The sequence below is a fragment of the Lygodium microphyllum genome, chromosome 11 (genome assembly GCF_053477565.2).
Source record: "Lygodium microphyllum isolate KBCC chromosome 11, Lygodium_microphyllum_v1.1.10, whole genome shotgun sequence".
Lineage (NCBI taxonomy): Eukaryota > Viridiplantae > Streptophyta > Polypodiopsida > Schizaeales > Lygodiaceae > Lygodium > Lygodium microphyllum.
This window is the reverse complement of record NC_141145.1, coordinates 103671566-103694822: the sequence shown is the minus strand read 5'-3', so window position 1 is coordinate 103694822 and position 23257 is coordinate 103671566. Positions and strand designations below refer to the sequence as shown.

Below are 23257 nucleotides of genomic sequence, written 5' to 3'. Positions count from 1 at the left end.
TGCATATTGTGAGCCATTGGAGGCAAGAGGTAATAGCCAAGAGGCCAAGAGCTACAAGCAACAACATTTATGGCTTTAGAAGCCACTAGCAACACCATTTATGGCTTTAGAAGCCACTAGCAACACCATTTATTGCATGCGATAGCAAGCTTGGGGCTCCAGGAAACAAGTAACTACATTTAATGCAATTTGGTATAGGTAGCAATTAGAATTTAGCCATTTCCCATGTGGAAATCAATGATTTCTCTCTCCTCTAGCATTCTCTCACCTTCTATGTCCATTCTCAAGTCATCTAAACAAATCTCAGCATTTGGAGAAGATACAATGAGATTTGGTGGATAACAAGAAATTTTTTCTATGAATCCTAATTTACAATAATAAGGTTTAGCAGCCACTTCGAGATCTGTGCCATCAATTAAACACATCGTACACTAAAATGGCACCTAAAATTTGTGGAATTGCCAAGGATTTTATATGTTAGCCCATCCATTGTGAATTTGGGGCAACATTTGGCTAGTTGGGGTCCCATTAAAGCAAGTCTTAGGTGAAAGTCAAGGGGGCAATTGGCCCAAAGTGCTTAATATTTGATTGTGCAATGAGGGGTTTTTTGATTAGCAAAGGAGATTGTGAAATCTCGGCTTGTATAAATCCATTGGGAATATAACTTAAAGAAATATTGAAAGGAGCGTCAGTTTTGGGGCCAAAGAGGATGTCAACTGTCCAAGATTATTAAGGTAAAGTGTGCATTTCAATTTATACTCATGAATTCATTGTTGTAATTAAGTGATTACTCAAGTATTACCACCCTATCTAAAAAGGAAGGTTGGTTTCAAATGGTAGCCTCTCTCTCTCTCTCTCTCTCTCTCTCTCTCTCTCTCTCTCTCTCTCTCTCTCTCTCTCTCTCTCTCTCTCTCTCTCTCTCTCTCTAAGTGTATATTAATATTGGAATATTTACATGCCTTCAAGCCATTTAAACAAAAAGGATACAAGCTTCATATCAGGCCTTCTAGTCAACCATGAAAATCCTATCAAGCACAAGTCAAAGCCAAAAGGTTACTACAACATAACACATAACTATCATGTTGGTTTGCAAAATTGGAGTAGAGCGAACAATATCTAGCCAAGAAGCAGCTATATCAGGGAGAACCACATTTGCTAAAATCATGGAAGAAATTTGTCATAAGATTAATCCTCAAACACGGACCACATGACCACAAATATTTAAGACCAAGTCAAAAATGAAGGGAGTGAGCCTTGAAGTGGAAGCACGAAGTGAAATCAAGAGCTATGGTGGAAGGAGCAAGAGTAAGAGAGAGACACACACACAAGATGTGGGAACTCCAACATACAATGTGTGATCGGCCTTCCCTTTATTCAAATGTCAATGAAAGAATAAAGCAATAGTAATGGGCGCTCAATACCTACAATGTATAGCTGTGTATTTTTGCACCCTTGGCATCCAAGAAATAGCACCTCCAACAAAGGTGAAGACATAGCTAGAGGTGGACTTCATATTGTCTACATGTCTTGCATAATCAAAGTCAATGTATCCCACAACTCTTGTATATCCTGGCTACCATAGCAGATGCACACAGCTGTTGTGCGCTTTAGGTACCTGGTGATACCCTTGACAGCATCCCAATGTTGTCAGCCAGGTATAGCCATATAGGTGCCACAACTCCCACTACAAATGCTATGTTACCGTGAGTGGCTATCATGGCATATATCAAACTACCCACTACGGATGTATAAGGGATCTTTGCCATCTCGGCCTTCTGCTCATCAGACTGTGGACAATAGACTACGAACAATTGGTTTGACTGACCTTCACATGAGAAGGTAAGGGACAACAATAGGCTTAACATCCTATAGATGAAGCCGCTCAACGACCTTCTAGATGTGCTCCTTCTATTGAGAAGTAATGCAGCCCCTTAGAGTGATCTCACATAATGTGCATCCCAAGAATATGTGAGACTTGTCCTACGTCCTTCATCTCAAAACTCTTCTTGAGCTGACCTTTCAAAACATCCAGCTCATCATGAGCACTCCCAGCAATCAACATATCATCCACATAGAGGATCAACATCATAAGGCTGCCATCACGAGCCTTCTTCATGTATAAACACGGATCCATATCACTATGGGAATATCCCTATGAATGCATGAAAGCATCAAACTTGTGGTACCATTCCCTAAGTGTTTGCTTAAGGCCATAAAGGCTCTTCCTCAATCTGTATAATAGGTATGAAGAAAAGCCATCTTGGCATAATGCGTCCCCATGAAGAAAAGCTATCTTGGCATCCATCTCATAAAGATTCAAGTCAAGCTGAGCAACCAAAGGCAGTACCAAATGTAGGGTAGTCATCTTCACAACACGGGAGAAGACTTCATCAAAGTCCACACCATGCTCATGCTTGAGACCCTTAGCAACCAATCTGGCCTTCTATGTTGGCTTGGGGCATCCCACGGGTACTTTTCAACTTGTACACCCACTTGCATAGTAAAGCATGCTTGCCACTAGGAAAATGAACCTAATCCCATGTATGATTTTTCTACAATGTCTTGTCTCGACTGCATGGCCCTCTCCCAAGAGTGACTATAACCTCTACGCATGGCCTCATCATAAGTAAGAGACTTACCAGCATATGTCACCATAACATAATCCATAAGAGGGCCCAAACCTTGATGGTTGTCATCTATCTATAGTGGACTACCTCAACACAAGCTAGGGGGACTTGAATATCATGTGGAGCAATAGGGACCTGGGCCACTAGAGCATCAGCTACTACAGAAAGTTGTCTAGTTGGTTGTATAGTAGCAGAAACCTCAATTGAATATCACCATACATATCTCAACAGCATGCTCAGGTTGTTTATGCATTTTATCCTCATGAAAAACAACATCATGTCTATCTTCTGAGCTTGTAGATCCCATAGGTATAGCCCATCTCATCTACATCTCCTTAACCAAGAAAAATGCATTTTCTAGACTTAAGATCTAGCTTATTGCGCTCATCTTTGGAAACATGGCAGGAAGCCTCACAATCAAAGACACACAAATGAGCATATGAGGGAGGTTTTGCAGACCATACCTCCTCTCGATCTAATAGTCAAGAGTAGTATATGGGGACTGATAATAATTATTAAGTGTATGGCAGTAGTAACTACATCACCCAAAAATATTGTGGTAAGCCTACCTCGCTAAGAATATTGCGAACTCACTCCTAAATTATCCTATTCATGCACTCATCGCCATACCAATCTAGGGTGGGGTGTATGGGGTGGTCAACTAACACTTAATACCCCTCTCATCACAAAACTACTCAAAGGATTTAGAGGCATACCCTTCCCCATTATTTGACCTTAGGCATTTCAGCCTATATCCAAACTGATTCTCAACTAAAGTAAGCCAACACTGAAATGTATCCAAGACTTCTAAGTTCTGCTTAATAGGTTATGCCCAGATCTTATGCATATAGTCATCAATAAAGGTAATGAAATACTTCATGCTATGTAACGACTTGCAGGGCATGGGACCATATACGTCCAAATGAACAAGAGCCAATGGTTCACCCATGTGTGTCATACTAGATTTTTTATGTGTATTACGCATTTGCCTACCATATAAACAATGATCACAAGACTTAAAAGCACTTATACTCAAGGGACAGAAGATATTGCAAATGGATAAGCATTTACATTCCTTTTAAGGACATATACCCAAGGTGATGATACCAAAGAGATACATGTAAAATTGCATCCACTATCAAAACATGGTCAATTGACCCAGATACAAGTAAGGGGTAGAGAGAATTAGACTTAGAGCCCCATGCAATGATGACAAGATTTCCACGGGTAATCTTTTGTGAGGAATCACCAAAAGAAACTACATAATTTGCATATTCTAAAGTGCCAGTAGAGATAAGGTTGTTCGTGAGAGCCGGTACATGACGTACATCATGAAGAGTGAACATGCAACCTAAACCAAATTGTAGCTGGACATCACCAATATCAACTATCTCTAGTGCCAAGTCATTAACTAAACATATAGATCCAATCAAACTACAATAGGAGTGGAACCACTCTCTATGAGGGATCACATGAAAGGAAGTCCCAAATCTATCAGCCAACACTGAGTATACCCTGACAATGCATCAACTAGCTATGAAGTATCAAGAGAAGAAGCTACAAGTATAAAATCATCATCAGCATTAATCTGCATTACATTAATCTCTTCAATCTTAACACCTAAATTGCTAGGGACAATGCTATGATCATCATTTTTGTCCCGCACTTTACCCCTGTCCTTTTCTTGTGCTTAACTTTGCACATTATATGGCACTATGGCCAAATATGCCCTGCTTTTCCACAGTAATGACAAGTCAATGAGGACTTACAACCATGAAACTTACTATGAGACTGTCTACGTGACTAAGAACAAGACTGTTGAGACTCTCTCCCATGGTGGTCATTACCGCGCCTACTAGTATTGCCTTGAACTACCAAAGCATGAGAGGTGAAGGAAGCATCAACATTCTTTCTATTAACTTCTTCATTCAAGAATGCACCCTCCTCTACACCTATAAGTCTAGCCCATCAGTAGACATGTTTACACACATAGCAGTATGAAATATATCCCATGATTTAGGCAATGTAACCAAGAGGAAAAAAGGGGGAGATCGCCCTTGAATTCAATCCCTTGTGAGAACCATGAGTTACTTCAACCAATATATCTAAGAAGTGGGGCTCTTCTTGTCATAGACATTGCAAATCTTTTCCCATAAGTCCCATACGGATTGCCCATCAGAGACAACATTTTAGAACACCTGCTTAGAGAAGTAAAATATGATGGTGGACTTATATAGCTCATCTAATTCATTCCAATCCTCTTCATCAATATGTTTGGGCTTGACATCCTCATGTTTCAAAGGCTTAACCTATATTTTCTACACTAAAACTTGCCAAAATTGAACCTTCCAATAGCTGTAGTTGGTGCCATCCAACTTATCAATATTAAAGATAGCATATAATTGGAACCACAAGCCATACTGAGACCAAATAAATGCACAGAAGGGAAAAATAGGTGGTTGTAATAGCTTGTAAACTAGCCTCAAAACCAGTGCCAAATCAAGCTGAAAACAAGGGATACTAACCAACTAATGAGCTGTCCACAAACTCAATGCAAAGAACTATCAAATGGAAGTGACTGCCCTCATGAAAAACTGCCAAAATCTGCAATTACGGTTTGTTTTAAATAAAGGAAAGTAGTAAGAAAGCCAAAGCCAAAACTGAGCTATCATTGAGACATGAAAAATTGGATCTACTAGGTGATATCCTGCATCATGCAGGATATGTAAGAAACTCTAGTAACCAACATACATAAGACAAGCACTCAAAGCTATCAACTACAATTTTTTAGTATGGAATACAACAATTAGCATAATGGTCATGCATGTAGTAGGTCTCAAAGTAATGAAAGAGACCAACCAAAGGCATGACTAACTGAGCAAAATCTCAATAAAGAGCTAAGACAAGTGTATGCATAACTAACAATGACCTGATAGAGGTCGGTGCTAGTCCAAGACAAGTGTCAAATCAAATCAGCCCTCAAGGCATAAATTGTAGACATATAGCATGTAAAGAGAGCATGTACATAAAGTGAATATCCCACTATGTCAATAATCAAACTCAACTACATAACCACAAGCTCTATGTAGCATCAAAGTCAATGAGGAAGCAGGTCCCACTGAAACAAAGTCAAATGGGAATGAGCAAGCAAAGCTCAAATACATCATGTACATAACATTAGATATCCAAGATCCAAGTGTATACATTTGGAGCATCCAAGCTAAAGTAGTTGGTAAACCACTATAACATCCAAGAAGGTAATTGATAACCAATGTCAACATCCAAAGCTCTAGAATAGCTCAAATGCAAGTCAAAGGCAAAGCCCAATGCCCATCAAATATAGCCAATACATGTAGTATCCATATCACATCCAAGCGGATAGCCCAAGTATCATCAAATGATAAGTGGCATGAAGTGTCTCAAGTAAATGCCTAATGTAGCAAATGACAAACAATGTGAATCAAAATGAGCTTCAATCACTACTCAAAAGCATTCCAGAGTCATGACAAAGCATGTAACATGAACCATAAGTATCAGTATATCAACCCAAGTAGTCAATAAGCACTCAAGAAACAACAGGCATGTATTTCACTAACAAAATAACCTTCAGGCCTGCTTATTATAGTAGCCAAATCTCTATCAAACTAAGCAAGAATAGTGCTCAAATGAGTTCCAAAATGAGCTCAAAGCATGCGCATATCATCCCCGAACATGATAGCATCATGCATGGCCATTCGGGCATTAAACAAGCATGCAACTGATCATGAGACATCAAAGATAGGGGGCTGCCCTATTATTACAACCTATAAATTGTAGAAGCATAGTCAATAGCTAAAGGATAACACTCTAATGGAGTGCTCAAGTAGCAAAGGCCAATGCCAAGGGATATTCCCAAGGTATAGAGAACCACCCAAAAGCTAGAGGGGCTACCAATAATTGTTGTCAGGAGAGCTATCCAAATTGGCGCAATCAGCACAAACTTGAGATGAAGGGGTGCTCCACGTTTTGCATGAGAAGGGAGGGTAGGGATGCACTAAGAGGTGCCAAAGAAGCCTTCAAGCAATCTCAAGCAAGATGGGAAGCAAGACAAGCTTCAATGAGAAGCTATAGGTATAATTGCCCTGTGCTTTAAACTATCTGCTAGATTGAGCTGAAATGTGGCTCAAGATCAAGCTCAAGAGAGCTCACTGAAGCCCTATAGCATGTCCAAACAAGTGGAGAATAGGGGAGGGTCACAAATCATACCTCTTTAAGTTGAGCTATGGCTGCCATGAAAGGAACTGTTGTAGGTATTTGAAAGAGAGTTGAAGCAATGCTGGTTCAAGCTTGAGCCCACAAAGAAGAAATCTTTGATACTAGTTGAAGAGAAACTTGAAGTGGAAGAATGGAGCATAAGTAAGAGCTATGATGGAAGGAGCAAGAGCAAGAGAGAGACACACACAAGATGTGTGAACTCCAACAATCACAATGTGTGACAGGCCTTCCCTTCATTCAAATATCACTAAAAGAATAAAGAATAAAGTGATAGGGATAGGTGCCTGCCACCTACAATGTACAAGTGTACAAGTAACTAATACACAGTGTGGGTATTGTCAGTGTAACTAATACACGGGCAACTAGGGAACAAGCGCCTTCACCCCCAACAGAAAATTAAGGCATTACAAACATGCCAAATGTGACTGAGAGTTTTCTATTTGGGAAATCGGATAAATAAAAGCAAAATGATTGCTTTACCTATCTTGTTATCTACTAAAAGAGAGGGCCCTAGGCTCAAAACCCAAATAAATTAAAGAGAAATTTTGGGGAAGATTTAAATGCACCAAGATCAAGCCCAATTTTTTAGTGAATTTCTGCTATCTATTTTAAGTTGAAGAATATGGCCAAAACCAATATAGCAATTTGGCTCTTTTCATTGAAGGTCATTAAGAAAATACCAGCTTTATTTTTTATCATTCACAAGAAGTCCTCTCCATACAATTTGGAAGCAAATGGATTGGTGGAGTATCATCTTCTTCTAAAGGTATCTTGGAAACTTAGGAAATGTGATCACAAGGGTGATTTTACATAGTGTAATGCATGCCCTCGGTCTTTGGCTATATCTTACAGTATCTCTCTATAATATATTGTTATGGGTTTTGATGTTGCTAATGAGTCACCGAGGTCCATACACATGAAGCAAAGCTCCAAATCTGACTTGTCAAAGGGCAAGAGATGAAGAGGTGAATCAGTATCTCATCACAAGTAGTGCGAAAGACACAATGGCCCTATGATAACTTGTGGGCACGTAGAACATTCCCAATAGGAAGATCATCGATACGCAATCTCCACACAAAATTTTCCCTAATAAGAGAGAGATCTCCACAATTGAAGAAGTCTATCCTGTCAATTCTTTCTAGTATCCTAGGCATGCTAAAATTTATTTGCTTTCTGAATGACCCATTGCTTATTCTCTACCACCTTGTGGTAGATCTAATTAATCGATGTGTGTGTCTTAAAAAGCAACACTTGTACTTTATAAGGGTATGCATTCATGTAGGCAAATCAATATAAAAGATTATTTTATAATACAATGGATTCCTTAGAAATTTATAAATATATCAGTTTAACAAAAAAATTATTTATATATTAGCAAGCCTCAAGGAAAGCATATTCTCTCTCTCTCTCTCTCTCTCTCTCTCTCTCTCTCTCTCTCTCTCTCTCTCTCTCTCTCTCTCTCTCTCTCTCCCCCCTTGCATAAGGCTCTGGAATGATTCTCTCACTCCTAGCCTCAAAAACGCCTTTCCTACTTACGTGGGCAAGTTTTGCCAAGTGACAACTTTCTAATCTAATTTTCTAGCATTATCCACCTTATTAAATTAAGTTTCACAATATAAAAATTAATATTTTATTTAATAATTATTCTAGTACTCTTCACTAGTGAATAATAAAATTGGCTAGGCCAATGTCTTGTCCATGATAGTTATTGTCCCATCAACTTGCATTAATTGATTAATTAACTAATACTTAGTCTCTAATGTCACCACTAATATTCATGGGCCAATAAATTGGTATGGGCCCAAATCTGACACCAAGTATCAACTATTACTTGTCAAAGCATAACTTATTATAACTTTTGTCTTTGGCACCATCTAATATCTCGAGGTCTTGGGTTCCACATTGTGAAATAAATAACTTATGCCTCACATGTACAAGTCACATTTGCACATTTGATTAACTTTTAAGTAAATGCTAAGTAAAGCATATAATTTCACATTCTAGTGACACACACGGACTCATAAGAAAGAGCCATGGTCAAGGTAGCGGAAGGCAAATGATGTAGCTCCATTCTTTGGTCCCATATGAAGGTGAGGGTATTCTTCCAACACTTCTCCTTAGGATGGGTGCCCTTCCCGTTATGTGGGCATTTAGGTTTTTCCTTTGAAACTATATCAATGTTCAAAAAAGTCTCAGCATGGTTAACCTACTTCTTCTTCATGTTGGCCTTCTTGTTGTCGTTCTTGCTTTCCCCTCCTAAACCTACATTAAAAGCTGTAATAGAGTCCACTCGCTTCAATCTCCTTGAATCATCCTTTATATTTCCAAAATAAGTGGAACTAACTCCTCCCACAAAATCATGTCCTAAACTTTGAAGATAAGCATGCTGATGTAAAATACCTCAAACTTTGAAGATGGGAGATGAGTAATGAGAATTATTGCTATATGTTCAAATGATATTGTCTTGCCAAGGAACGTGAGCTTATCCCACAACTCTATCTTGTTGATGTTGTCCTTCATAGAAGGAGAATCATCAATGGAAGATATTCGAAGCTTCTTCTCTATGGTAATTGAGTGGACAAAGGTCTTTAACTAGTAGAGAGAAGATAGCTTTGTCCAAGCCTCCACTGCAACTATCCAAAAATTGTACACATGCACAAGGACAAAATCGTGCAAGCTCATAAAGGGAAAATTTTGCACCCTAAAGTTGAGTTAATCCCAAAGAGCAACTTGGTCCATAGTTGAAATAATGTGAAAAAACTCCCACTCGATGGGTATCATGGTAGTAACAAATGCCCATCGATTGAAAGTATCTAATATGCACTCCACTTTACAAGACCAAATGGAGTAGTTGGTATCTTTTTTTTTTTGCTTTTATGAGGATGAAAAGTGCGTTGGCATCGTAGATTATTTTGTCCCCATCTTTCCCATAGTTTGTTGTATGAGATAGCCACAATCTCCCACAGGGTCTTAAAGATCCTCAGAGAGTTGGGATGTATGGTCCAAATTGTACTTGAAGAAAGCAAGCAATCATGAGCGTTACTTTTTTAAAAAGTAAACCCAACCCGCTAAAAAGTGATGACCGTAAATTGTTGCCAAAAACTAGCCCTCCAGAAAGTATTGCTTTAAAATAGCCTAAAACTCTTTTTACCAGACATGTGTAGTATATGGAGTAATGGTGGAAAGTTGGACTATTACGAAAGAGATCATATATTCAAAACCTTTAAACTCTCTCTAGCTTTTTATTCTCTCCTTAAGTTTTTCATTTTTTTCTCGAACTTTTTATGACAAGAAACAAGCTTTTTAAAAAAATAAAATTTGGAAGAGGCTTAAGCTTTGAAAGTTTTCAAAGGCACTTTAAGCCAAAATGGTAAACATGTAAAAGGTAAAGTTTAAAGATTTAAAATCCTAGAAAATAATAAAAAACCTAAAGAAATAACAAAGCGAAAAGTTTAAAGGGTTTGAACCCATGACCTCTTACATAAGAGTCAATCTTTCCACAATTACTACATATACTACACACATGAAGCAACTATCTTTTTGGCATGCCATTTTCCGCCAACAATTTTCCATCATCACTTTCTGATGGGTTGGGTTTACATTTCTAGCTCGGTTTATTTATTGGGCGGGTTTACTTATTGGCTTCAATTTACTTTTTGAAGTAGTAATGGTCACAATCGCTTGCTTTGTTTGGCTGTCATTTGGGCCATAGATCCCAACTCTCCCGGGGTCTTCAAGACCCCATGGGAGATTGTCTTGAGGCTAGCCACCCCGTAAGCTGAGCTATTGTCTCAGTGTGTCTTGGCTTCGACCCACCCTTATTTGGATGTATTTGATTATGAGCTGTGCTTATGAGCTAATGTTTTCGCTTTTTGCTGCTCCAACTTACCATGACTGATCATCTGATTCCACTTCCTAATTAACAAATATTTGTAATATATTTTTTGCAAATATCAACGAGGACAGAGTGATTGGTTTGACAGCACCAAGTTCCCCCTTTCTTTCTCTTACTTTTCCACATCTCAACTAATGAAAGGACCTTCCTCTTGGGATGGAAAGGAGATAAACAGGTTGTGGATTTCATGGTTACCAGCAACCAACAAAAAGCAGTTTATGGCTACTGTTAGTCATAAACTCTAGTAGGTAAACAAAGGTTGTGCTACCATCAACAGAAAGCAGTTTATGGCTACTGTTAGTCATAAACTCTAGTAGGTAAGCAAAGGTTATGCTACCATCAAGGAAAGTAATGACTCTTAACTAAGAAAAGTAAAAGAGTAGCTTTGCACTGTACATACTACATTATGCTTTTTAACAAGCCAAAAGGGAGGCAGATGAGGAGAAGGGGTTGGTTTCACTTTATCAAAGTGAGTGGATGTCAATGTAGTTCAAAAGCAAAGAAATAGGCAAGCAGTCTGAAATCTATGAAAGTTCATTGGTTTACTTAGCAGCCTTAATTTTTAGCTACGAGAGAAACTCAAATACATGCAAGTTAAAATGGAAAAAAGCACAAGCCACGAGATGTCTGTATAACATCAGGTGAACAATGAACACATCTTCAAGCTATTTATAGGAGGGTTAATAATGCCAGGAGGACTTAATGGCACTCACCAATCCTTCACATGAACGAGGTGCATTGATGAGTAGTAGTAGTTATTAATAAACAAGTGTGAAAGTAAAGGACCAAAAGAATGTTATATACACAGGTGTCACAAGAATAATCTGCATCCTTGGAAGCCAAGACTCTCCGAACACTTTCCTGCAGATCAAAGGCTCATTCCCCATGTCTTCTAAATATGGGACTGGTGAAATAATTATATAATTCGCACAACATAAATGAGGTTCAAATGTCAGGTGGGGGACTTGCAGGTATGGAGCTGCAAGCTGTTTGCAGAATACTAACAGGCTCTTCCGTATGTATACTGTTGCATAAACGTCCAAACAGGTCAATAGCATCCTTTTTGGTGATGAAATGAGCAGCTTAGCAGAAACTATTTATGTAAATACTGGGCAGCCTTCAACAACTATGCCAGCAGCTGTCGGACATGAAGCAAGGCTGCAGTAATCATACTGATTTCCTAACCAGTTGATACTAATACCTTCTAATCCCAGGCAAACGTACAAAAGCACTCCCATGAATGCAGTCCCAGCATCAAGAGATGCAGAAAGAATATAATTATATCGTTGCCACCATCTAGTATGAAACCTGGCAATATAGAAGTTGAACACAAAACCAATGATGAACCACACAATCATATTCACTGAAGAAGCAGGGGGAAGTTGTGTCATTCCATGCAGAATAATGGCAACATTAACCAATGGAATCCACTTTACAGAAGGAAACCGTTTATGAAATAACCAGACAACTATAGGTGTCAAAGCTCCCCCCAGGAAGAACCAGTTTAGTTCCTTGTATTTTCCTTCAGGTCCAAATATGCGTCTTGGTCCTACAAGACCCCATATAACAGAGGCATTGAAGAAAACACGGTCATTGGGGCAAGTCCAAGGACTCCCTGATGGAAGCTTTGATGTGTCACATATATTCTCTATGGAACTCAGCATCCACCAAGAAACAAGGACATTTACAAGACCAGCAACCACAGTTCCAACCACCTGCTCAATGATATTAGTGCAGAAGTAGTAAATGTTTCTCTTAAACTGTAGCAGGAATTCAACAGGTACTGACAACCTCACTTATATACATAGTCTGAAATAACACAATTTGTTGCCTTAACAGAAGTTTTTACATATCATAGTAATAGCTCAAATCACAAGCATAAAAAATAAGGCTTATCATGAAGGCAGGAGTTACGCCTGGCTGCATTTTCAAGTCAGATCACCACATGGAAGTCTTTACAGCTGGCCACTCCATACCAATACTATCAGAAGACACTAGCATGGAGAAGTATACTATAAGGAGTTGCTTGCTTCCTAGCATAGCTGCTTAATACAATTACCATCAGAAGACCCACTAGCATGTTCTTTGAAATCCGCAAGAGTATTCTACTATGGTTTGTTTTCTTCCTTGAGAAAAGCATACACGTTTTTATCTTCATGTGAAGTGAATCAAATAGTTTGAGGTAAGTATCATATGAACATTTAGTAAGGTAGGTATCATATTGGAGCACTCTCCAACAACATGCACAAGTTAAAACACTAGGGGTATGCACATTTCTAAAACATATTCCTTGAATGAGTTCATCCGCTTTTCTTCTTTCTTCTACAAACCACTATGGAAGACCCCACAAAATGTACAAAACCACCATGACAGACAGTAAACAGATAACAAACCCCTGGTTACTTCAGAGACCTAGGGTTACATGTAAAGAGGAAATATACAAAGGTCAACCCAAGTGGTGACTGTTGTGGCATTGCTCAGGGCAAGACCTAGAATATTGTAGATGAGATTGACTGGGATAACATCATTAAACATAAGTACATAATCATCATCCCCTTCAGAATAAAGAAAGAGCTGACTGAAAATTTCTCAACAACATGCATCTTCGCTCTACAAGATTTTGTAGTCCATAAACAAGAACCTAGGTCTCATCCTCTTATCATTAGCCAAGCCAAATGTCAACTGCTCATCTGGATTCACCCAACAGTGAACAAAAACAACATGCACTCAACTATGATCCACCTTAGACTTGCTTGACATCTGTACTAGATGCCTACATATCAGACTATAGGAATATCATAACACTCTTTCCAACAAAATATTCTATTAGTTTAAAAGAATTGAAGCAATGACTCCCCTCTATTGGTACAACATATAAAAGTACAGGAACTCCCAAGCTGGTTGCTCTAAAGTATAACATCCTCATAGGACCTTGGGTGATGGCAACAGGGCAGGAAAGACACACAAGTGGCTCTACATGTCCACTCCTTTGACGAGGAAAGGACGTAGCTCCAAATGCAAAGGAGGATTGCCTTTCCCTCATCCTTACCATCTCACCATGGAGTTTTTGCGAATTTCTTCTCAAGCCAAATGAAGTAGATGCACTAAGACAAAAAGAGTCCTCTAATGCTCAATCACATTTCTGCATCTTGCCTTTTGGTAAGCCAAGCTACCATGCTAATGATGATCTCCTATCCTCCATATGCAAAAAGTCAGTAACTACTAGTGATTCCCTAATATTTAAGTGACCCTACAATATGTGCTTGGATGACTTGTGTTGAGCAAATTCCTTGATAACTCTTAAGGGGAATTCAATCAACTGTTTGACACTTAAACTTGCAAGTACTCCGGTAACAATCAAACATAAGAATGCTTAGCTCAAGAAGAAAAAGCATTGGATATAAGCTTGTCCATGACCTGTGTATCCTATCCCGGCATATGCGGACTTAGTGGTCTCATATTTCATATAAACTTGCCATAGCCTCACGAAAGGGCTGCACTAGAATATCAATTCAAGAAGACTACGCAAAAGTTGTAGCTTCCCATGTGGGGTGTGTGATTATATTAGCACTTTGTAGCAACATCTTATCACCTTGGATGCTAGATAGGCCTAAGCATTTCTTCTACACTGATCATTCCATTTGTAGAAATGCCCATAGGACAACGTGACGCTACACTAGATACGATATATAAGATTAAGATTGCAATCTCCTCTTTCTTCCCTTCTACTGTTGCATGTCCTAAACTTTAACCATTGTATTGCGTGATCTAGCTATGATTCTGCTTCTTCCCTTTCTTATGAGCTTCCTCTCCACTTCTTTCTTGCCTTTTGCCTAGCATTTTTCATGGTCCCTTCCCCTCATCTATAGTTAAGGCTTTTCTCTCGCCATTCCCTTTATATCGGCCCTCACCTTCTCTTTTTGCAAAGGATGGGCTTAATGTGTGTGCCATGGATACCTCTAGTGCGGTGCAAAAGCATCTAGATGCTACCCCCTAGCCATCATCCTGGCATTTTATCCTTCTTGAGCAACAAGATTAGCTGGTGCAAGCAAGCATCATCGACTACAAGCAAAGAAGAGGTGCCTTACTTGATGCACAAGAGACACCTTAAGGATTAATTTTTGGGCACGTCTCCCCTTCAAGAGCTGACTTGCAAGACTAGCCATAGAAACCCTCCTTTGAAGTCAGCACACATAGTTGAGGCTACCCGAGTCATGAGCCAGGGAAATGTCAATGGCATATTAATTAGTGTGGTGGAGGTATTACCAAATTTTGGAGGAAGACTCTTGAGCAAAACTCTAATGCATATGTCTTCTTCCATTTTTAAGTTAACCCTTACAAGTTGAGTTAGCAAACTTTCCATAGAATTAAGGTGAGTTGCAAGGGATGTATTAGCCTTCATATCCAACTTGAAAAACTCAATCAACAATCCATATTTTGAAGATTTAGATTGGGCACAAAACAATGTGTCCAACTGTTCCCAAGTGGTATGAGATGTATCACATGATGATTGCTTGGGCTTTGTCATCATTCTTTTTCCATACTGCTACAAGAGCAACATCTCTAGTTTCTTCTCTTGGCCACTGGTTATTGACCCAAGGCCCTTCTTCATCAGGATCAACTTGATCCTTGTCTACCAAGTGTGGAAGCCCTTTCCTCTTTGAAGCGGCATGACGGTGAATCTTTCCCTAGACTGGATGGCAAGAGTAGTACCAAATCAACACCAAAAATCTCAAATCAGACCAGGAAATGAGTTGCTTGGATGTGTCAAGAGACACAAGTGCCAAGAAACACTAATGAGTATCAAAAGATACTATGCTTGTTGAGCTTGATGTTATACTTTGATGGTTGAATCTTCCCCTCCTTGCTAGTTTGATGTGGCAATCTTGCTGAAAATTGAGTGGTACAGTAGATCAAAGTGGCAGTGAGTTGATTGAACTGAGAGGAGTGAGAAAATAGAGTGAAAAATGAGCTTTGGGTGAAATCGGCTATGGTTGCAATTTATGGTTTCCTGGGCCTGATTGGTTTTTTACTTGTGGCAGCTCATACAATGGACTATTTGAGCTCAAAATTTGTCAGGAGAGAGCTCATAGCATTACCTTCAAAAGCCCTAAGGTTGCAGGGTCAATCATGCTGTGTGTAGATGGCAAGAACCGTACGTCCAGAAGACGGTGCATTTTGGACAGTGAGCTGGAAAATTCACAATGCCAGGCTATTAAGTGGTCAATCTCATGAACTCATGTAATAGGAAGTTGCAACCTAAGTCAAGGAACAACTCCCCAAAAGAAAGATAGTTAAGATCTTGTTCAAATGGAGAGATTCAAGAGCTCCAAGACAAGTAGGTACTGCTGGCTATGGCAGTCAAGAGAGGTAGAGTGAAGACAGAGTGAGGAGATGAAGACTTCTACTGAAGCTGAGTTGAACTGAGGTTGTGAAGAGTTGGAAGAGCAGTGTGTGGAGCTAAACCGAGCTCACCATGTCTCTGATACCATGTTGAGAAACATTGATCCTTGAGTGAGGTTCAGCTATGGAGAATGGCAGTCAATGACAAGAAGCATGATGACTGAGACTAGACACACTGTCTGTTACTCAAGTGAATTAGGTTCCAAGATAGATTAGCATGGAAATACAATCTTGAGTAAAGAGAAACAAGAATGAAAATACGAAGTACAATAGCATTCTCATTCAAATGATTGCCAAGTACACTCTTTTGCAGGATGATACCACTTTTCTCCACTGTGCCTATGGGATAAAGGAAACTTCTCCTAAGTTGCTACATGTCCCTTGCCCCATATAAAGAGACTATCATAGGAGTGTGATTGCATATGTCTCAATAAGGAGAACACTACATATAGTTCAACCCCAATATAGTCCCATTGTATAGTTATTCTCAGCATGGTTTCATAGGCCACCCACTTATTTTTAATGTTATCTTTACCTTACTGATGAGATTACATTAGACATGGATGTACCCTAGATTTTGTCTCATAGGACACATTGGCCTTATGTAGCGTTAATATTTCTTTCTTCCTTTCTTTCTCTCTTTCTTTCTCGGAGTTACATCCATCGTGGCTTTTTCTCTCATCCAACACTATCTAGGCCCACTATTATGAAAAGTTAACACGAGTAGAGAAAAGTTATTTAGTATTATTCCTCCTTTGATCATTTTGGAGATTATTGCAGCCCTAGACATTTCTTTTTCCTCTTCGGAATTTCAGCAAGCCATTATTTCTTTGCCCAAGGAAAATGCTTCAAAGATTATAGTAATCTATGTTAATTTTCTTGAAACTAAGAAAGAAAACTAGCTTCTCTCTGGCTTACTATTTTGAGGTGCATGTAGTAATGATAATGGCAACAAAAGCATCTCGCAAGATTAAGATCTGATGTGACAGTTGAATTGGACCAGCATCGCCCCTTCAGTCTAGTCTACCTCCCTAACTCCACTCAAATGCCAGCCCTAACCTCACACAGCCCCACCTCTACCTTCACTTCTGCAATCTCTGTCTACAATCCTACCATCTCTCCATGCATTTGCCTATCCTGCTTCTCTAAGTGCCACCCTTCTACACCCCTGCCACCATCTACTGTGCTACTAGCCACATTTTACCCTGCACTCCTACAACCTTGCCCTGCCACCCTTTTCCTGCATGCCCACATGTCAACTTCAATGCCATCTATCATCTTGTCACCTATAGTCTACCTACTCAAGGCACCAAGTGCCGCCAAGGGCTCCCTTTGGTCCAAGCCAGTGCCACCCTCCTCTTCTTTTCACCCCACCCTCATGGTATATTCTTCAGCCTCCTCTTCTTCCCTCCAACTTTCTTCCACTTCCTTGTCCAAGATGCCTCCCTCTTCCTATCCTCCACTCTCCCTCACCCTAAGGCATCAAAACCAACATGGCAAGGGTCTTGTATCTACAAAGCTTGACATACTTTAACACCACATGTAGGAGTGAGTGAGACATGAAAGATTGCAGCCAGCCCACAACCTTCACTAGAGGTGTTGGGTAGCATGTACACAGGGCGGATGTATTCCTCATAGCAATATGTCCCTTTGCATTCAACTAGAGTAAGGAAGTGGAGTTCGGTGGTGGTGTTGCATGAGGTGGAGTGGAGTGAAGTGCAGTGAAGGAGTGATGTGGAGTGGAGAGGGGAAGGGAATGAGAAGTACATAGTAGAGCAAAAAGTAATGCCCTTCTACTATTTCTAGATGGCCCTTTTTACAAAACAGGAGGATGATACAAAAATTCTCCTTAACATTTTTTTCTGGAGATTTGTCCCTGGGGAAAAGACCTCCGCGGAGAGATGTAGACTTAAGAGTCCAGTCAAAAAATCTGGGTCCAGAAAGAACTGAGAACTGGGACCAAGAGTCTAGCCTTGGATCCAGAGTCCTGTGCAATAATTCAAGTCTAGATCCAGAGAAGTTTCTAGAAACAAGTCTCTAGAAAAGTCCAAGTCACCTAAAGTGTTTAGTCTATAGATGTAAAGTAAGAATAATTTAACAAAAGCATGTTCCTATGCTGTATATATAAGTGGTCTACAAGTCAAAAAGCTTGTTGTATGCTATATAAGTGACTACTGCAGCTCGTCGACCATCCATGCATCTTCGTGGAGTGATAGTTGCTAGAGCTTGATGAACTACTGATCATGTGCCTAAAGCTATTGCTTATGCTTGGCAAGGTTTCCAAGGAGGATATCCATCTCCTAAGAGACTTGTGTCATCCTTGCAACTAGGGCCGACAGGTTTCCTTGCACTTCTCATCATACCAACTATTCTATGGGACATTCTTGCTTGGGGGGATGATATGGGCTCCTGCAAGCTCCAATAGAGATGATTTGAGTAAGCACTTGTTGTCAATCTGGTGAAGTGGTATCTTGGGAATCTCAGGTGGTTGCTCAAGAGAGATCACGTCATGTTTGCAAGTGATGGTAAACTGTAGGTAGGCCTGGTCGGTGCCATTGCTAGTGCACGAGGGACACTCTAAAGGACTGTATGTCAGGAATAAGTGATATGGGTCCAAGGAGATAGTCCACCATGCTCACTCCTAGTCTCTATATAGATCCTCCTAAGGCGGCTCCTCCTATACATCTGGATTCATGCTTATATGGAAAGCATGTGAGAGAGTATGATCTAGGCCATCTATCCAAGTCCATAAGGATGGCTAATCCATGTGCATCTCCCAAGGCTAGGAGGTGGTCACCATACCTTGTGCACTCAATTGTGTCTTGCGATGTCCATCTCCCCTGGTGCTCTCTTTGTACATGTAATCCTCACTCTCGAAGAAGGGAATGTGTCTCTGTGTTGGGCAAGCATTGAAGTCCCCTGCCAATAGGACATCTCCAATGCTGGAATAATACATAATATCCTCATATAATGGTAAATATGGTGACTCTCCCCCCTATAATGCATATAGAGAATGTGTTGGAGCAAAGTAGCATAGTGCCGTGTATATATCACAAGAGTGATCTGTATGTATCTAGATCCACATGAAACGAGCCTCCTCATCTCTCTGCATGACATGTACCATATATTGTAGCTCCTTCCAATACAGCAGCACTACTCCAAAAAACCCTCTGATACCCCCCCTCGTGATTGGGCTCTAGGGTGGCATGCCATCTCCCATCTATAGCCTCTCACCTTTGGCAAGTGTGTACTTGAACTCTAGTGTGTCCTATATATAGGATGATGTCCCTATCAGTGGTCTCCTGGAAGTCCTGCATCCGTCCTCATGGCTCGATTACGATTTCATACAATGAACTTCAATGTGTCTCATAGGCCACGCCCTGTCATTCACACCTCTTTGTGACAATGATGTACCTGTCTCTGTATATTGCCCATTTGCCCACTTTGCGGACCTCCATAATTTGTGGCATGCACTCCCTACGGTGGGCTACTTGGGTGGGTGTGAGGTCATCCTCAAGGCATAATTTTTTTCCTTTGAGAGCCTTCCTTTTGGAGAGCAAGGCTTGTCATGACTTCAAATCAACAAATTTGATGACAAGGGGCTAGCCCTTTTCGTGGTCCCTTGATGATGGCATAGTATCCTTTATATCTACAAATGATGCCTCCTACAACGGTGTGGACTAGTTGGGCATGGATGACGAGCTGTGCATCTCTATGTGGCTGTGTCTAGGGTGATCCCTTGTGGAGAGGGAGATCCTTTCCAAGGAGGAGTTAGCCACTTGACATAGGACAATCCTTGCTGCTTCTTTGCCGTGACTTTTGTACTCTTTTAGTCATCTAACCTTCTGTAACAAAGAGCTGAGTTTATGCACGATGGCCTAGAGCCATCCTACCTCTTGTAATCTTGTACTTTTTCTTAATTAACACAATTACCTATTATGGAGAGAGAGAGAGAGAGAGAGAGAGAGAGAGAGAGATGTTGCTCAATGCATGGATGTCAAAAAATGTGTTTCTGATATTTGTCAAACTCCATACATGAAGAGATGTACAGCTACTGAATAGAAACGATATACCTGTACAATAAACATAGCACGTGGAGGAATTTTCATATAATGCCCAAGCTTGAAGTCTGCTAAAAAAGATACTGCTTGCTTTGTACTGTCATACCCATATGTCTTGAAAACAGTATTTGCAATAGGTTTTCCAGGAAGTATGTAACCAATTAAATACTCAGAAAGGACATTTAAACCAGGTGTCTGTTATTTAGACAAGAAAAACACGAGTCAGAGTTCAAATGGCCATGTGGATCACCTACTTTCACGATCAAGCAAGCACGCTGTGAAAGGACCTAAAATTATATAAATTGACAGTGTGAAAGGAATTGAAAGGACATGAAATGGACATTCTTGAAGAAATATTATTGTGGGCAAAAAGAAGAAGAGTCAACTCTGAAAATTTGCTTTAGGTAAACGTTTCAATGATCTTTCTTTTGTAAAAATGCAAGGTTAGCACCTTCATAGATATTCATCATTATCAACCATTTAAATCAGTAACCAATCTCGCCAATGTCATTTGACAAAAACTTACCAGTTCTGTTTAGTTGGTGCAGGCACACTTCTAATCTGAACCAGCATGCACATACATACTTTATTTTTTTCATAAACAAATATTCATGTTTTCATTAAGTAAAAAATTCACAAGAATAGAATTAATAGAAAAATATATGCAAAATTTTATAGATAGTGGTAAAACACACTCATAGCAAAAGTATCTAAATTACCAGCATGGCAACAATCAGCATGTAAGCATATAGTAACTTCCCAGAGCCTTAATTTTGTTGATTTTTGCACATGGGTATTTTTCCAATATTTATTCAACAGGGAACGTTCCACTCATACATCTAGAGGCTTTGCTTCAATGATAATTTGTTTTTCCTAATTTCACTGAGATTTGATTTCCACCATATCAAAGATTCATTCAAGTATCACAGTGCATTACCTTGCTTGCCAATCCAAGGTATCCATGTCGCTTGTGCAAACCTAGTTCTCATGACTAAGGATTGTAGAGAAAAAAAAGAGTACAAACATGACCAACACAATGGACTTAGAGAATAACGGAAATGAAGAGAAAAGAGCCTATGTCATCAGTGATGCCAATACATGAGATCCCAATATAAATAGAAGACAAAGGAGAAGTCCTGAACTCGAGTTGAAAGAAAACTGAGCATTGGAGTACTGAGGAGAATCATTCTGGACTTCTTTAAGAACTCGTGGCACACAAACTAATGGTTGAGCACAAAAGTAACCATCTCACTAGCTATCACAACAACAAGCTCTACCCAATAAAGCTTTCTGATATCCTTTAAAAGATTATTCGATAAATGAGCCATGCAATAAGAAATTATAATGAGATAGTAATGCCCCTCAATTATAGCACCACCAACTCTATTTTCTGGGTCACCATCTACCACAAATGCCACACATTATCTAGCCTAACCATGTCAATGCTATCTATCCACTCATAGGAAAATACATAATCCCTCTTGTATGTGCTTGAAGCATCATGTGATGAAACAAGAAAACATCTCACCACAAGAGTATGACACAAGCACATGGATGGATCTCTTGTGTGTATTGCTCCATCCATCTACAATCAAGGTAAACTCCATTGCATGCCCACAGCCTTTTTGTGCCCTTGGTAGCTTGCTCAACATTTTGTCTCTCATATTCCCCAAGTTTCTTCATCGTTGCATTGAAACACTTCGACATAATTTACACATCGACACACATCCATGCAATAAGTTATCATATGTGGTAGCCTTCTAAACCCATTTTCAGCATTATCCAACCATTTTATTAATTTTCAGAATTAAATAATCTTAAAAGCTAAATTCAACCCTTCTAACCTTGCCCAAAATTAAATGTGCCCATCCATAATTAAATTGGCTAGGCCATTTGCAACCTGGAGTAGCCCCCAACCTCTGTTGACCTTAGACTAGCATTAATTAATTAATTAATGCTAATTTCTAGTGTTACCACCGATACTAGCCAAATAAGGGCCAAAACTGACACCAGCTGACTCCTAAAGCCCAACCAACATAACTTATCACAACTTTTGCCTTTGACACCCACTGTATCCTCAAGGTCCTTGGCATGTTACCATGAAATAACTGCCATATACATCACATGTGCTAAACAACCTTGCACATTTGATTAATAACTTAATCAAATTTTAACACTAAGATTAAAGCATCTCAAAATTTCACATCCTCATGACAAACCTTTTCCTTGAAATCCCTGCAATCGTCCTCGATTGCATTGCATTGTGCCAAAAGAAAAGCTTACTACACTGGAATTTCCATAAGGCATCACAACCACAACATTGGCCACTGTTGTCCAACCATGCTACATGCGCCAAACATGTAGAAAATTTCCAACTAGCATATACATAACAGACTGAAAATCACTTCAAAACTGTTGCGAAAAACTCATTGGATGCATCCATAACCCATGTTTCTCAATTATTCTAACGATCAACCATAGAAAAACATTAATTCAACATAACTATCAATGGCATTTACAAACATGTTGCTATTCATGGAACTAGCTATAAACCATTGAAAACTAAGCATATTTTGATTATAAAATGATCACTTGTTGATCTGAGAACTGATCACAAACTACTGCAAATGTGACTCCAAACTCATCACACACTCATTGCAAAAACTGACTAGCAATCAATGAAAAACTGATGCAAAAAAAGTGACCATAAATGGTTCTCAAACTAATCAAAAACTAATTTGAAACTGATCAGTGTCTCAAAAACTGAGACAAAATTAATACCAAACTAATCATAAGTTGATGCAAAAGTATAGTTTTGATACTCGTGTGAAACTCATACTCATCTACATACATCTCACAATGATTAGTACACTAAGTAGTGATCTCATGGTAAACAAACTGTTAGCACAATACCTTAGATGCATGCTAAATACAGACTACATATGAAAGCTGTCCACAACCGGTGGAGTGGAAGTGCTACCTCCCCCTTGAGCACCCAGCAATACTCCGAACCCTTG

At 39.5% G+C, this 23257-nt stretch overlaps 1 protein-coding gene across 3 annotated transcripts in view; it reads right to left on the bottom strand.

The window, feature by feature from the left end:
- Window positions 1-11353: 11353 nt before the first annotated feature.
- LOC148029180 (oligopeptide transporter 4-like) overlaps window positions 11354-23257 on the bottom strand; it is a 28488-nt gene continuing 16584 nt past the window's right edge. Inside the window, exons 6-7 of one of the 3 annotated variants that reach the window (XM_087687934.1) lie at window positions 20253-20435; window positions 11385-12491 (exon numbers count right to left, since the gene is read on the bottom strand). In XM_087687934.1, coding sequence (XP_087544060.1) covers window positions 11874-12491; window positions 20253-20435 — 801 coding nt within the window. In that variant the 3' untranslated portion in view covers window positions 11385-11873. Of the gene's footprint in view, window positions 12492-20252; window positions 20436-23257 lie in introns of all 3 variants that reach the window. The other 2 variants (XM_087687936.1, XM_087687935.1) reach the window with 2 other exon arrangements.